This window comes from Mesoplodon bidens, assembly GCF_964165515.1.
Source record: "Mesoplodon bidens genome assembly, chromosome: 9".
Lineage (NCBI taxonomy): Eukaryota > Metazoa > Chordata > Mammalia > Artiodactyla > Ziphiidae > Mesoplodon > Mesoplodon bidens.
In genome coordinates, this window is record NC_138166.1 from 91,049,220 (window position 1) to 91,065,947 (window position 16,728).

The following is a 16,728-nucleotide window of genomic DNA, read 5'->3' on the forward strand; positions in this document are numbered from 1 at the left end:
TTCTGTGCCCCTCGCCGCTTCCCTATCATCTGTGGGTGAGACCACGGCTGCAGGGCATGGCCAGGGGAGGTAGGTGAGGGGCTTAGTCATCCACTAACCCTCATATCTGACTCCAGCCTCTTTTTCAGTGTTGGCTGGTCAAGTAGGCTGAGTGATTTTGTTTTAAGCGACCACTGTCTGATTGAAGTAATACCCAATGGCCCTATGAAATAGACTGATGGGTGGAGATGTGTCTGAACAGTGTGGAGCCATTCTTTCTGTGTAGACATGTGGGCAGGGCAGGAGCAACCTAGATGATGCACACGCAGGAGCAGCAATGGAGGACCACAGCACAGTGCTTGGTAGACCATCTGGCCCTGGGAGGAGTATCTCCTGGGAACCCAACTTCAAAGACCCAGGAGATTCCCACTCTGCTCTACCTGCTGATTCCTGGTGAGTGGCAGGAGGGGGACAGCCACAGAAGATACCTGGGAGGGATGGTAAGACTCTGGGAGGGTTCTGCAACCAGAGCTGCCCCACTGGGCAGCAGGTCAGCCATCAGTATGGGGAACAGCCAAGGCAAAGTGGCTATTTCCCCCACCCCCACAGGCAGTACAGGGAGGAGGACATTCCCATTCTGAGTCTGAAATTGAAAAGACACTTAATGCCAAAGTGTTTATGGAAAATCAAATGCAGTCCTTAGAGAGGCAAACTGGGGTGAGTGATAACCTTGCCAATGGGATTTGCGGTATGTGGACAAACTCTATGTAGCAATGGACAGTTTCTCCCTTGTCAGTAACTCCTGGTTAAATCCTTCCTACTTGTCCTCCTCCATCTCTCCTTAGCCCCTCCCCACACTCCACCCTGCCCATTCTTTATCCCTTTTCAAATTTCACTGACGTTCTTTAGAGGCTCAACATGGCTTCCAGGGTTAAATGCTTAGCTTTCCTTTGTTTCTGTTTGGGGAATAGTAGCTATTTTGCCACCTGGGAATGAGAAAGTTGAAAACAAGCATTATCAGTCTGGCAACCATCCACAGAGCTGGTGACTTTCTCAACCAGGGTTTCTCTTCTGAAGCACAAAACATGGAAATGGTTGGAGGTACTATGTTCTTGGTTCTCCAGTGGTTGTATAACTTGTCCCATTCTAGACTCAGCACAGAGAAATTGTTTCACTATACAAAAAGGATGCCTTAGGGCATTAGGGCTTAATTTTCTTATAAACCTCTGTTGAGGAAGAGTAAATGTGATAGGTAATTAAGAGGTAAGTGCATTAATTTAGATTTCTCTGTAGTTCAAGGTGCATCAAAGCAGAAGTACCTCACTTGAAGGAAGTTCTAAATGATGACCAGCAACAGCTACATGTGCAATCATCATGACGGGTGCCATCTATTTTTATTGTGTATTCTTTGATTTAGAAGATTAGCCCTGCATAGTTATAAATACAACTGAAAGTAGACACTTTTTATCACTGACATTACAATGATCAATTGTATGCCCTAGAGGCTGCATTCTTTTCCTAGATATGTTCTCAAGAAGATAATCTAGACCGCATAATGTAAGGCAACACTCACGTTTCGCTGTCTGCCATATCCAATAACTCAGAGGGTCCTAAAGAAGAGGAAAGCAAGATGTCCATCAAAAATAGTTCAAAAACTAACCATTAACAAAAAATTATAGTCACAGAATTAAAATGCCTTGGGAAGCTGAATAAGAAAGAGTATTTGGCGACAGGGATAATAAGACCACCTCCCCTCCCAAAGAGAAAGGATCCCTCTACCTCCCCTCGTCAATCATCACCAGGCAATATGTACAGAATGGGAGATAAAAAAGAATGATATGGCCTCTGCCTTCAAGAAGCTTTCAAACAAGTTGAAGAATAGAACAAATGAAAAATAATTAAGTGGCTACCTAGAGGGGGAAAGGGAGAATCAGATGGACTTTAAAGACCATTTTTCATTCTCCAGCAGCAGGTTGTTTGGAATGTAATCTTATGTAGTATAGCATGAAAGCTATGAGAGACCATATTATTAAGTGTCCCTTTCTCTGACATAACACAGCAAATTACACTAAATCACGATATTATCCAGTCCAATCTCTTTATTTTAAAAATGGGGTAAAATTCTATTTTTCATGAGATTTCCCTTCCAAAATCTGGAAGAAATGTTATAGGTAAACATCAAATGATTATAGATGCTTCATCAGGAATTAAAATGTTCTGTGCTTGCACATTCACAATTTCTCATTTGTTCACTAATTTATTCATTCAACCTGCAAACACTGCTTGGAATGTTCACCTTTCCCCCCAACGCTTCACACAATTCCTTACCTGCAGGTATCAGCTGACATACATTTTCTCCACAAAGCCCTCTATCTCCCCACTCCTAATACTGCATTAAATGTCATTCTTTGTGTTACCTCACTTTGTGTACTAACCCCATTTCCTAAAATGGTGGGGGGTGGGGGTAATAATGATTAATCATCCAAATTGAGACTATCTCTGACAAGTAGGTATATATGATCACCTTACCGATCATGACACTTGTCAAGCCATGTTAAAATCACCTGCTGACTTGTCTCGTCTCTCTCCACAACTAGACTCAGGAAAATCCCTTGAAGTTGTGGCCAATGTCTTGTCCACCATGTCCTTCCTTGGTGACTGGCATGGAGGCTGGTGCCAAGCAGAGGCTTAAATGTTTGGTTGAATTAATGAATAAATGTGCTTGGAAGGGTCAAACACAGCTCTAGGTATTGAGCACTGTAAACTTTAGAAGTATGATGCTGGTGATTTGCTCTCCATATTGGCAGATATCATTATCATTGAGCATTTATTTATATAACGTTACTTACTACCTAATTAGAAGAAAGAAAGTCCTAACCTCATCTTCCCTAACTCTGAAAGTCAGTGGTCAGACACTGATGAAAGAAACTGAAGGTGACACGAACAGATGGAAAGATACACCATGTTCTTGGACTGGAAGAATCAATATTGTTAAAATGACTATACTACGCAAGGCAATCTACAGATTCAATGCAATCCCTATCAAATTACCAATGGCATTTTTCACAGAACTAGAACAAAAATTTTACAGTTTGTATGGAAATAAAAAAGACTCCGAATAGCCAAAGCAATTTTGAGAAAGAAGAACAGAGCTGGAGGAATCAGGCTCTCTGACTTCAGACTGTACTACCAAGCTACAGTAATCAAAACAGTTTAGTACTGGCACAAAAACAGACATAGATCAATGGCACAGGATAGAAAGCCCAGAAATAAACCCATGCACCTATGGTCAATTAATCTACGACAGAGGAGGCAAGAATATACAATGGAGAAAAGCGTCTCTTCAATAAGAGGTGCTGGGAAAACTGGACAGCTGCATGTAAAAGCTTGAAATTAGAACAGTCTCTAATACCATATACAAAAATAAACTAAAAATGGATCAAAGACCTAAATGTAAGAACAGATACTATAAAACTCCTAAAGGGAAACATAGGCAGAACACTCTTTGACATAAATTACAGCAATATCTTTTTGGATCTGTCTCCTAGAGTAATGGAAATAAAAACAAAAACAAATGGGCCCTAATTAAACTTAAAAGCTTTTGCACAGCAAAGGAAACCATAAACCAAATGAAAAGACAACCTCCAGAATGGGAGAAAATATTTGCAAACAATGAGACTGACAGGGGAGTAATTTCCAAAATATACAAATAACTCATACAGCTCAATATCAAAAAACAACCCAATCAAACAATTGGCAGAAGATATAAACAAACATTTCTCCAAAGATGACATACAAATGGCCAAAAAGCACATGAAAAAATGTTCAGCATCGCTAATTATTAGAAAAATGCAAATCAAAACTACAGTGAGGTATCACCTCACACAGGTCAGGATGGCCATCATTAAAAAGTCTACAAATAACAAATGCTGAAGAGGGTGTGGAGTAAAAGGAACCCTCTTGCACTGTTAGTGGGAATGTAAATTGGTACAGCCACTGTGGAGAACAGTATGGAGGTTCCTTAAAAAACTAAAAATAGAACTACCATGTGATCCTGCAACCCCACTCCTGGGCATGTATCCAGAGAAAACCGTAATTTGAAAAAAATACATGCACCCCAGTATTGTACTATTTACAATAACCAAGACATGGAAGCAACCTAAATGTCCATCGAGAGATGAATGGATAAAGAAGATATGGTACATATATACAATGGAATGCTACTCAGCCATACAAAAGGATGAAATAATGCCATTGGCAGCAATGTGGATGGACCTAGCGATTAAGTGAAGTCAGACAGAGAAAGACAAATATCATATGATATCACTTATATGTGTAATCTAAAAATAAAGATACAAATGAACTTATAAAACAGAAATAGACTCATAGATATAGAAAACAAGCTATGGTTACCAAAGGGGAACGGGGGTGGGAGGGATAAATTAGGAATTTGGGAGTAACCTATACATGCTGCTGTATATAAAATAGGTAAACAACAAGGACCTACTGTATAGCACAGGGAACTACACTCAGTATTTTGTAATAACCTATACGGAAAAAGAATCCGAAAAAGAATAGACGTATATATATATATATATATATATATATATATATATATATGTATGTATAACTGAATCACTTTGCTGTACACCTGAAACTAGCATGAAGTTGTAAATTAACTAAATTTTAATAAAAAATAAAGAGAAAAAAATGTTCTGTGTACTGAACATCAAAAAAAAAGTGAAATAATGTCATTTGCAGCAACATGAATGGACGTAGAGATGATTATACTAGGTGAAGTAAGTCAGACAGAGAAAGACAAACATGATATTGCTTATACATGGAATCTAAAAAAAAAAAAAGATATAAATGAACTTATTTACAAAACAGAAATAGATCCACAGACATAGAGAACAAACTTATGGTTACCAAAGGAGAAAGGGGGCAGGGAGGGATAAATTAGGAGTTTGGTATTAACATATATATACTACTATATATAAAAGAGATAACAAACAAGGCCCTACTGTATAGCACAAGGAACTCTACTCAATGAAAAAGAACATATATATATATATAGATATATAGATATATATCTGAATCACTGTGCTGTATACCTAAAACTAACACAATATTGTAAATCAACTATACTTCAATTAAAAAAAAATGTCATTGGGTCAAAGAGAAAGGGGACTTTCACAATCCTCCTGGTCATCCAGGAGCTAAATCACCAACTTCACCTCCTCTCTTTCCCATCTACTGGTCATCTAGGCTGGGTGAATCTTCTCTTGCAATGTCTGTCCTATCTGTCGCTCCTACTTGTCCTATTTGACAAATAAACTTCCTAAAAGGTCTCTGTCAGGAACATATTAGCATGCAGGACTGTTACTAAGAAAACATAAAAAAGATCTTGCAACATCCAGATTTCCAGGTTTTAAATTCATCATATGTCCTGTGTCTCCCCAGGTATTTCAACATTGAAGTTCACAGTCTTTCACTTGGAACTACCCTTCCTCAATTTGTTCTCAAGGCTCCATTTTTTTTGCATAAGCTAAAGTGGTAGCTGCACAATCACCCAAATATTTCTCAGGCTCTCCCAGCTCTGAGAGCTTGCTCTCTCCAATCTTGCTACCCAGAGAGGGATCTTCTACCCACACACCTAAATATTACACATTCTTTAAAGATCAGTCTGTGACAGGGTCCTCTGAAAAGGCCACCTTTAACAGATGGAATCAACCTGTCTTCTCTTTGACAGAAGGAATCAATCAACAGAAGAACTCCCATAATACTTATTGGAGTCTACCCTTGTACTATGTATTTGCTTTTCAAATGTATGCCTTATCTCCTTAAATAAATTATTCTACATCTTTTAAATGTAAGAACACTTGGATTATTTTTCATATCCTTCTAGCGTGTTCCCTATTCTACAGGTTCAACAAGGATTCAATTCATTCATTTTTGTTCCTCAGTCCTGTGGTTCTAAGGAAACATGAATGATAATCCACCCCCTCCCCACCCTGTACCCCCTGAAGTGCCAAGCAGTACAGCACAGTGATTAAGAGTGAGGGTTCTGGAGCTGAACCTCCTTGGTTTCAAATCCCAGCTGTATCTTCCACTCACTAGATCTTGGGCAAGTTCGTTTCATTTCTCAGCCCCTTGATTGTCACACCTGTAAATCAGGATTAATAATAATATTTATCTCGCAGGTTTGTTATGAGGTTTCATAAGTTAATACAAAAAAATGTGCTTAAAACAGTAGCTGGGACACTACATGAAATGCCTAAAGTTTAGGTATAATTAAGTGTCCTACCCTCTGACATAACACAGCAGGTTACACTAAGTCAAGATACTGGAATATCAATGAGGGAAGGAGATACAAAAGGGCGCCTTGGCTCCCACTTACATGTTCTGTGTCCTGAGAACCAGTCCTCCAGGCCTATTCAATCGCTGATGAGGCATCCTCCACAAGGTCAGGAGCAAGAAGGCCTACAGTGCCCAATGGTTCTTTTAGAAAGCTCCTTCAGCAAAGCCATTCATTTTGAAAGGAATTCCATAAACACGAGCAGCCCGGCCTCACCAGTGTCTGTTCCCATTATTACTGATAATCGTGTAACTGAGCAGGACCTTCCCGGGACAGATCCCTCCCCCATGTCCTCTGCTGTAGCTCCTCTCTGGAGTACCTAGACAATAGTATCTGATGCACACTTCCTGAGTTGTTTTACAGATGCTAAAACCACCACCAAATAGAAAAAGTTAACTACTTGTTGATCATGAGCCCCCAGACGTACTGGCACCTAAGGATTGATAATGTTAACCCCTGGGACACTGCCCTGTTACGTCACCATCAACCAATCAGAGAATTGTGCATAAGCTGATCACATACCCTGTAATGCCCCTCCCTCGCCTTGCCTTTAAAAATACTTTGCTGAAACCCTTTGACGAGTCCAGGGTTTTGGGGCACGAGCCACCCGTTCTCCTTGCTTGGCCCTGCAATAAGCCTTTCTCTGCTCCAAACTCCAATGTTTCGGTTTGTTTGGCCTCACTGTGCGTCGGGCACACACGAACGTGTGTTTGGTAACAACTGCACAAATTTTTAGGCAACAGGGGCCTTGTCTCAGTTCCTCCTTTCCTCAACACTGTCACTTGGTGCTCTCAGAGCTGCACCCACAGTGGGTCCATGGACTCTGGGGTCCACGCCTCCATGCAGTGAGAGGATGCTGAAGCAGTTTAATCTGTGCTAAAATGGCAAGGATTTGACACTCTGAAAGTGGGACAAGGAAGAGAAAGCAGCTTGTTCCTCAACTTTCTGACAAGAATCACTATAAATGAAGCCAACCCAGAAGGATTCCAGAGCTGGTCATCTAATCTGCGAGTCAGGCACGCCTGGAGCCGTTTATTGTCTCCCCCTCCCCCTTTAATCCTCTGCAGCTGACAGAGATGAGAAAAAGAGCTGCTGATACTAAAACAAGATCCTTTTGCTCTTAATATCCAAAGAAACTTCGGTTAAAGGTTTCAGGAACAGCTCTGGAAAGATGGACTTAATTAACTGATAACAAGAAGGGGCTGCAGAAGAGAAAAGGAGAGGAGGAGAGTGCCAGGTGGAGCCGGAGACAAAGCTGTGGTTTCCCTCCCTATCTGTGTCTTCAGTGACCTACAGGGAGCTACTCTTACTAGTACGGCATGCTGTCTAATAGTGCACTGTGTGGGTTAGTAGCATTGGTGTAAGATTTGGAGGTGGAGGCGTAGCCAGAGAAATAAAAACAATCAACAAAGACCATAAAAATTTTCCCTTGAAGGAAAAATACATGTGAAAAAATAGCAACTATGGTTTTTGGAAAAGTTAATTTTAGTCTCACTCATAAGGGAGAGAACAGGAGAAAGAGAAGACATAAAGATGATGGAATTCCTTCAATATATACCAATGGGGAACATCTGGGTTTGGGCTTAGTTTGTATTTCATGAATACATATATCCTGATTGTGGATACCATGCATTTCCCCTAAGGAGTTTGAAGGAATGCCATTAAATTGTCAGCAGAGAATTCCCGATTGTTCCCTGAATATAAAGGGAAGTCTTGGCTCTCTGTCCCTCCCAGGATTTACTAAAATTTCCACACTCCATTCCATAGCCAACCTGCACCAGAAGTTGACTGTTGAATCTCTACTGAGGGGATACGGGTACAAATTTCTCCATGAAATTTTCATAAGATGATCATTGCCCTTCTGCAGCCCTGTACCAGTTGTCAGTGGAACGCTGCATATGATACTCATTTCAAACTACCCTGTGCTCTGGTTGTTTATCCATGTTTCATTTCCCTCGCTGGGTTTTAGGAATATGGAAGGCAGAAACCAATCTCATATTATGGATGAATTTTGGCAAGTCACCTAACTTTACTACCCTTCAGTTTTTACCACCTGTCAAATAGAGATAAGAGAACTTACCTTGTAGGATTGTTGTAAGAATTAAATGTATGAATACATGTAAAGCATTCAGAACAGTGAAGATGAGCAGTGATTATTACTATAACATTTTTCTTCAAAAGTGCATGGGACTGGGCTTCCCTGGTGGCGCAGTGGATAAGAATCCGCCTGCCAATGCAGGGGACACAGGTTCGAGCCCTGGTCTGGGAAGATCCCACATGCTGCGGAGCAACTAAGCCTGTGCACCACAACTACTGAGCCTTGCTCTAGAGCCCGTGAGCCACAACTACTGAAGCCCGCGTGCCTAGAACCCGTGCTCTGCAACAAGAGAAGCCACCGCAATAAGCCCACGCACTGCAACAAAGAGTAGCCACCATTCTCCACAACTAGAGAAAGCCCGCACAGAGCAACGAAGACCCAATGCAGCCAAAAATGAATAAATAAAAATTAAAAAAAAAAAGTGCATGGGACAGAATTTTTGAATGAATGAATGAAACATTTAAAAATCCACTTGGACCCTGGCCAATATATTTTTTCTCAGAAAGAGATCCATAAATGGAACATGGATTTTAAAAAAAGCTATGCTATATGAGAAATGGTCTGAAAAATAAGGGAAAGAAAAATACATTGTGGGGAATACACATCAGTATTCCCTGGTGAAGGCCAGGGAAGCTTTTTTTGCTTCGAAAAGAAGCAAAACTTCACAAACCTCCCAACATGAAAAAGTGAGCAGCATGGTAAGTAGTCAAACCTTCCAAATTTCAAGTTTGCTGCCCAGTCAGTGCTCATCCCATAGGTTGTTCCACTGAACTGATGCAGTTTTATCATCGATACTGCACTTGTATCATATGTGATGTGTCTTTTGTCACACGCATCCTTTAATTTGCTTCCCACACCGAGGCATCCAAATCCCCTTTGCTGTTCCTACCAACTCCCCGTGGCCTCTCTCTCTCTCTCCCTGTGGACCTCATTTCCCATTAGTCTCCCTGACGCTGCCAGCAGACCATTCCAAATCCTCCTCTGCCCCAGGACAAAAGCTGCACAGATGTGGGGAGAGCTGGCACTGGGAACTCTTAACAGCACCATCATCCTGTCCCAGCAGGATGGTGGTCGTTTCTCTCGGGGACCAGAGGCAGAAAAAGGGGGGGGGGTGGGTGAAAAAAAGAAAAGAAAGACTGAAGGCAGAAAAAGAGGGAAGACAAAATAAGCCATTGAAATCAGAAAGGAAATGCATGAGTGAGATTTCTATCAGGAAACGCAGTAGGGGGCAGGGGGGTGGGAGGTGGGAGAATAAAAACAAAAGAGCAGAATGTGCCGGGGTGGGGGGCGGGGGTAAAAGACTAAAACACCATAAAAGTCTCTCGAAGGGCTAACGCTAGGGAGGAGGGAGTGGGCAAAAGTATGGCTGAAAGGAGCTGAAAAGCAGGAACCACCGGGGGTGGGGCGGGGGTCTCTCAGCTGGAATCCCTCCACAACCTCCTCTCTCCACCCTGTCCCTGTGGAATTCTTAAGCTCTCTCCCACCTCCGTTCTCTTTTCAACCCTCCCAATGCCCAAATTCCAGTTTTTCATAAAGGAAAGCAGCATGTCGTGTATTTGAGAGTAGAAGTCCCAAAGAAGATGCGGGAAGAGAAAAATTCAAGCCTCCTGGGGCTTTTCAGAAATAACCACAGGTCCTGCGCCCCCCAGCCCCTCAGCCTGGATTTAAAAGAGCTCTGAGAAGAGAACTTGGTTGCTGAATGTGGTGTCTGGGAGAATGACTAATCTCTCACGACTCCCGTTCAGAGGGCGGCGTCCTCCTGATTGCGGACCCCACTGCTCAGCGTCAATAAACGGTGAAGAAGAGGGCAAAGCAGAGGGGAGAGAGGGGCTCCCTGGAGTAAGGATGCAGAAAGCGAACAAGCCGTATCAGTCATGAGCCTTGAAAAAGGCCCACTGTTTCTGAGGACCCTTGTCATTAAAGGCATCTTTACAGGCAGGTCTTTGAACAGTTTTTAGGATTTACATAATATGAAGACATAAAATTTTAAAAACTAGAACTTCAAGAGGTTTGCAGCAACTGAGATTATTAGGAGTGGCATCTCTTGATCTTTGGCACAGTGGAAAATTTGTATTCATTAATTTTTTTATTTCCATGAATTCAAACTGATCAGACCCACCCACTCTGCAAATCTAATGCTAATTTACAGACAACGATGCCAGTCTGGTAGAAATCCCCAAATCTTAGCCTCACAGAGGCATCTTTGCAAAGGATATTTTCCATCAGATCCGGGGAATTTCAGTCATCATCATTATTAAATTAGGCAAGACTATTCAGTGAGCAGAGATCACATTAAGATGATTACAGAGAAAGGGTCGTGTTTTCTGTGTACGCGTGTCCCCGACTTCAAGAACACGATAATTTAAAAGAGTTTCTGTAGTTGAAATGAGATGAATAGTTCTGCAAAGATAGTTTCCAATTCTAAATGCACAGGTTTATAAAATTATATCAGCAACTAAAGATAATAAAACAAATGACAACAGAAATGGTTGAGCCAAAGTTCTTAGCCCTTAAGGAACATGGAGAATTAGGCTGACGATGTCAAAAGATTTTACATCCATGTTCCTGAATAACTAGAGATAATGAGGTTGATATTATGAATGAAATTGACCATACCTATCAGGTTGATAAATACTAATTTTAGTAAAAATCAACGGCAATTCAGTTTCTGTTATTTGACTGTAGTACTAAAAGGTTAAAAATTGCCACCCATCAATATACAGTGATCCTTGGAATGTAGATCATAGTAAGATTTTATTTTCAAACAGAAGAGACGGATTTTGCTTCATGATCTCCAGTCTTTCCCCCCATGTATCTACTGGCCAATTGGAGACCCTGGTGAGGCAGACACAGTGACCATGAGAACTGTTTGCCTGTGAGTGAAGTTGAGGTGATTACAAAAATCTCAAGTGTTTTCTCATTAGTATAAATATTAAACCAACTAATTTATAAAAGCTAACTAAAAAAATTAGAAAAATAAGCTTCCCCCTACCCCAAGTTACTAACAAATTCCTTGTGTCCTTCAGTTTTGACACAGAGAGCTGTATCACATTATTCACTCTTTGCAAAAGACACCTGGGATCGAAAAGAAACTAGTTTAGTATTGGAATGTCAGGCTTTGATCAGAGCACTAAGAGATTTGCCAGCTGGATTTCATGCCAGAAAGAGTGTGTGTGTACTGATCTATGGCTGAGGTTAGAAACTCCAAGTCTTATGAGCTTGAGTTACAAGGGCTTTTAAAGACCGTCTTAAGGGAGTAGAAAGAGAAGTTGGGGTGTGTGTGAAAATCCATGGTGTTAGAGTAATATCATCTCAGGCCTCATCATTCAAGGCCCTGGGGAGACCCAGCTGAGAAGAGGATTTTTGGTTTTGTTTTTAGTGTAATTATGTCCCAAATACTGCATGGGACATACTTAATGCTTAAAAAAAAAAGTTATTGTTGTCTTGTATTTTTATTTGCTAAATATTGCAGCCTTGGCTTAGGACCCTGAACCAAAGGAAAATATAAACGCAGAGCTCCAGGGAATTCCAAGTGAGTCAGTAGTTCAGGGTATTGAGAAGGGAGGGTCATCATTTTCAACTGAAGAAGACAGAGTAAGGGGGGGGGTAGATTAAATACGGCCATTAATTATAAAGCAGAGGGGTCTATTTCCCCACCCCTTGAGTTGGGGCTGGCTCTGTGACTTGTTTTAGCTGGCAGAATGCCACAGAGATGAGGCAGACTTCCCCAGCCTGGCCTCAGAAGGTCTGGAAGCTTCCATCCTCACCCTCCAGGAACCCGAGGACCATCATGCTATGCAGAAGCCTGGGATGAAGGTCCAGGTGTAGAGAAAGGCTCAGGTGTCCCAGCCATCTCAGCTGAGAGCCCCGAACATGTGAGAGTCCATCTTAAATACAGACGCAGTGAAAACGGCAGCTCCCTGCAGCCTCATAGGTAAGACCAAGTGAGATACCAGCAGATCACTGATGCAGAGCGGATCGCAGAACCAGGGAAGGGAAGGCTCGTTCTTCAGGAGAGGTAGAGAGGGGAGGAGAGAGAATTCCTAAGTTGCCTCATCACTCAAATAGACAGCCAGTGTCTCACCTAACTCTAGAGTGGTATGTGGGTATGCGTGCAAACACTCAATCTCATCGGGTAAAGGGCAAACTAGGAGGGAAGGATTGAGAATGATCAAGACGACAGCCACCAGGAGTGCTTGAGCCTGAGCTAGAGGCAAACAAAGTGACAGCATATATCTAAAGTTCACCTGAACTTTGTACAGTGGAAATCCTGAGATCTTTTCTATTAAGAGAAAAATAACCATGGAAGCTTTGTGACCTTTATGCACTGTCTATGGGGCTGGGTTCTAATATTTGGTTCTGCCTGTCACAAGCTTTTGGAAGAGTCACTATAAGAAAGAGAAAACACCTATGATGTGTGTTGTTGGGGGCGGGGCGGTGGTGGGAGAGACGAGCAGAATTGACGCCACCAATGCTTTCGTAAGTCTTGCCCAAAGAGGAGTGCTGTAATTGCTGGGGACAGAATGGTCAGGTGAGTAGGAGGAAGAATATGCACACCCCAGACACAGCACCGGAAATATATCTAGGCTTTCCCGGGCAGACAGGCTTGGGATTATCCAACCTAGCCTACCAGGGGGAAAGAAAGCCCCTAATGGCGACCATCCTACTTTAACTCCCTTTCCTCTTCCTAAACCACTTTTTTTTTGTTTGTTTGTTTTTTTGCGGTACGCGGGCCTCTCACTGTCCAGGCCTCTCCCGTTGCGGAGCACAGGCTCCAGACGCGCAGGCTCAGCGGCCATGGCTCACGGGCCTAGCCGCTCCGCGGCATGTGGGATCCTCCCGGACCGGGGCACGAACCCGCGTCCCCTGCATTGGCAGGTGGACTCTCAACCACTGCACCACCAGGGAAGCCCCTAAACCACTCTTTCCACCATAATTCAGGCCAAGGGTTCAAGCAAACTCTCCATGGTGAGAAGGTACTGAAGACAAAGCAAGGTGAGTCTAATGTGACTGACAGTCTAATACTTACCTTACCAGGTCCTTGTAAAGATTAAATGATAGCATGTGCTTAGTATAAGCACATGGCATATAACCCGTGCTTGAGAAATGGTAGCTATGTTATCTATTTGTGGCTTTACAATAGGACTTAAGGCATCTACATACAACTGCTTTAAATTTTATGATGCATGTGCTTAAATACTTTTTTAGCCTGCAATTGCTTGATAACAGTGACTGTATTTTGTTTTTGTGTGTGTGCTGGTCTATAACAGGTAGTTCCTATGAAGTACTCCACAAATATTTGATGAATGAATGAATGAATGGAATAAGACATGTTTGCTGAATTGCATAAAAAGAGGAATAAAAAGGAATGTGAATCAGACATAGAAAACAAACTTATGGTTACCAAAGGGGGAAGGGCAGGGGAGGGGTCAGTTGGGAGTTTGGGATGAACCGATACACACTACTGTATATAAAATAGATAAACAATAAGGACCTGCTGTATAGCACAGGGAACTAGACTCAATATCTTGTAATAACCTGTAACAGGAAAGAATCTGAAAAAGACTAGATATATGTTTATATGTATAAATGAATCACTTTGCTGTACACCTGAAACTAACACATTGTAAATCAACTATACTTCAATTAAAAAAAGGGAATGTGAATGTGTACTAATATGCTTACTGTTTACAAACTAAATATGATACAATGAGGGTAGGCCACAGGCTCAGTGCTAGGGCTCACAGAAAATCTTCCAGGATTTCTGTGTACCTGTATCTAGCAGAGCTAGAGACCCCTCAAAAACAGCCAAGCCAGGGAGATGTTTCCTCTTTCTCTCCTATTTTTCAGTCCTAGAAACACTATAAACGTGGGAAGCTGAAAGTATGGTCAATATTTGATATTCCTCTCATGTGTTTGTGCCTCTAAAGGACTATCAGAAGTACATGCTAAAGTACATGATCTAACACCAAATTACAGACCCAGTTAGGACACCGTCCAGGAGGTGAACATGGCCGGCCACAGAGGACACAAGAGTACCAGATGTTTTCAAAGAGAATAAAGTGTGACTTGAGTTGAAAAGATGAATGAGACTCAAACAGAAAAAAAAAAGGGGGGGGGGACTAGAAAGATGGAAAAACAATATGCTCATTACTCCTCAGAATGATCAGCTATAAATATGGATTAGGTACCTGTTCCCAACTAGTTAGCTTCCCAAAACAGTAAAGCATGCTATGCCAAGGCCACATTTGGTATGTCTTCTAGTTTTTCATTAATCAGCCCCCAAATACCCTGCAAAGGCCTTGATATGAAAATTATTTCTGTTAATGGCTTGGTTAAGGTGACCTACATGTGTAAGGGATCTGGAATCCCAGCTCCCTCAAATAAGCAAGGAGAGTCAGCTAAACTTGGAGAAGATTTCCCCCATTCTGAGGACAGCCTGGATGAAAGTCAACTTAGAAAACTCAGTCTATTTCATAGATAAATGTTTCCTGGTTCGCTGTGCCTACTCACCGTGGTCGAGGATATATTTCACAATCTCCCCGTTGCCGGTTTTAGCTGCGTAGTGAAGGAGTGAACAGTGGTCTGGTCCCTGAATTAGCAGGCTGCCTCCATTTTTATAGCTTTCTATTAGCTGAAAAAGAGACATAGGAAAAGCAGCTCAGGCACAGTCCAGAACAAGGGAAACAGCTAACCGGTGATAAAATAAAACTAACGTAACAAACCACAAATGTCTCCATCCTCAGAGGACACAGAGAAAAGTCAAGGAGATGAAGTAACCATTCCTGGGTTGTGTTATCACTCAAATAGGTGGCCAGTGTCTCAGCTAACTCCAGAGAGGGTATGTGGGTACTGAACAGCCTAAGGAAATGGAAACATGCTAAATTACTCGTTCCTTTTCTGTTTTTTGTCTTTAACTTTTCCGGGCACTGGTCTCTGACTCAAGGGAGTAAAGGGTGGAGAGGAGAATAAAAGATTCCCTATGTTGGCTCAGCATTCTCTTGAGCGAAAGAACAATTAAGTCTATAGGCAGGAATAGCTTGATGTCTGGTAGCTAAGCTCCTTCCCCGTCCTTTAGTTTTTCTCCAATCTCTAATGAGCCTAGCTACCGAGTACAGAAGCCGCTTCCCATTTTCCAGCATGCGCTCACAACACATGTACATGCACACCCATGTATGTCTCCTTCCTTCATCCAGATCTGCAGCCCAGCCTGCATGCCTTCTGTTAACTGTCCAACATATACCCAACAAGGCTTGAGATGATCCATGGGATAAGAACCAGAAGGGTTCAGAGAATGTAGTAGTAGAAACCTAAAAGACTTCAAACATGAGAACAGCCTGGAAAAATCAGATATTGCAGCCTGGGAACTAGGTGGCTAAGTGAGGACACAGTGTAAGTCTGTGAAATACTGAACATTATAGAAAGTGTGACTGGATCCGTTCTCTAAACTGCAGTATGTCAGAACAAGAAGAGCCTTTCTGGGGCTTCTAAAAGGTAGTTTCAGGATAAATAAGAATCAAATAACTCAGCAGGATATAAGCAAAAGGAATGTGTCTTCCACCAAGAAGTTAGATGGCACAGCATTATAAAAAATCAAACAACTCACAAGGTTCAAGAGAGTAAACTCACAGTTCACGCGTTCACTCAACATCATAGAACCGCCATGTGCCAGATGCCAGTGAAACAAAGATGAATACAACTCGGCCACTGGCCTCCAAGACCTTGCCGTCCATGGGGGAGACAGATGTGTAAAGAATTGCACAGAGACAGAGAAGAACACGAGAAGGGTAGCACAGGGCACTAGTAGGGGATGGAAAAACGTCAGGAAAGACTTCCTAGGAAATTGATCAAAAAGGAGTCGTTGAATGGAAGTGAGGAATATATGGGGTTTTCATGCCTAAACTGTGAAGCAAAGGAACAGGAAGAAGTAGCTAATTGTCTTCCACAAAAATCTAAGAGGATCCTGTTCTGTTCAACTGTCTTGTCTCCCAATGACACTTCCATTCCTTGTGGGCAGAGCCACAGAGGATTTGGGCTCAACAGAATAGCAGAGACCCAACCCATCAGCTGCCCTGATTCTGCCTTTCTGTGGTGTTTACAGACACTGTGAATGTTAAGTTAGTCCACGGGCATTTTATGCAGCCCAGTGTACAGGAGCCACTCATGACAACCTTCACACTGGGATGATCCTGGGCTTTCTGTTCTCGGCTCACTGGTGCACTGCCACCCCCCGCTCCCCACCCAACCTCTCTCTCTCTCTCTATCGCTCTTCATCCCTTACACACACACACAC

General features: G+C 42.2%; 1 protein-coding gene across 2 annotated transcripts in view; it reads right to left on the reverse strand.

The window, feature by feature from the left end:
* The window catches only part of DGKI (diacylglycerol kinase iota), a gene marked incomplete at its 5' end in the record, with an annotated part of 459,522 nt that overhangs the window by 7,656 nt on the left and 435,138 nt on the right, over positions 1 to 16,728 (reverse strand). For both annotated transcript variants that reach the window (XM_081244467.1, XM_081244466.1), the window contains 2 exons: positions 1,553 to 1,589; positions 14,949 to 15,069. In XM_081244467.1, coding sequence (XP_081100593.1) covers positions 1,553 to 1,589; positions 14,949 to 15,069 — 158 coding nt within the window. The remainder of the gene's footprint in view (positions 1 to 1,552; positions 1,590 to 14,948; positions 15,070 to 16,728) is intronic.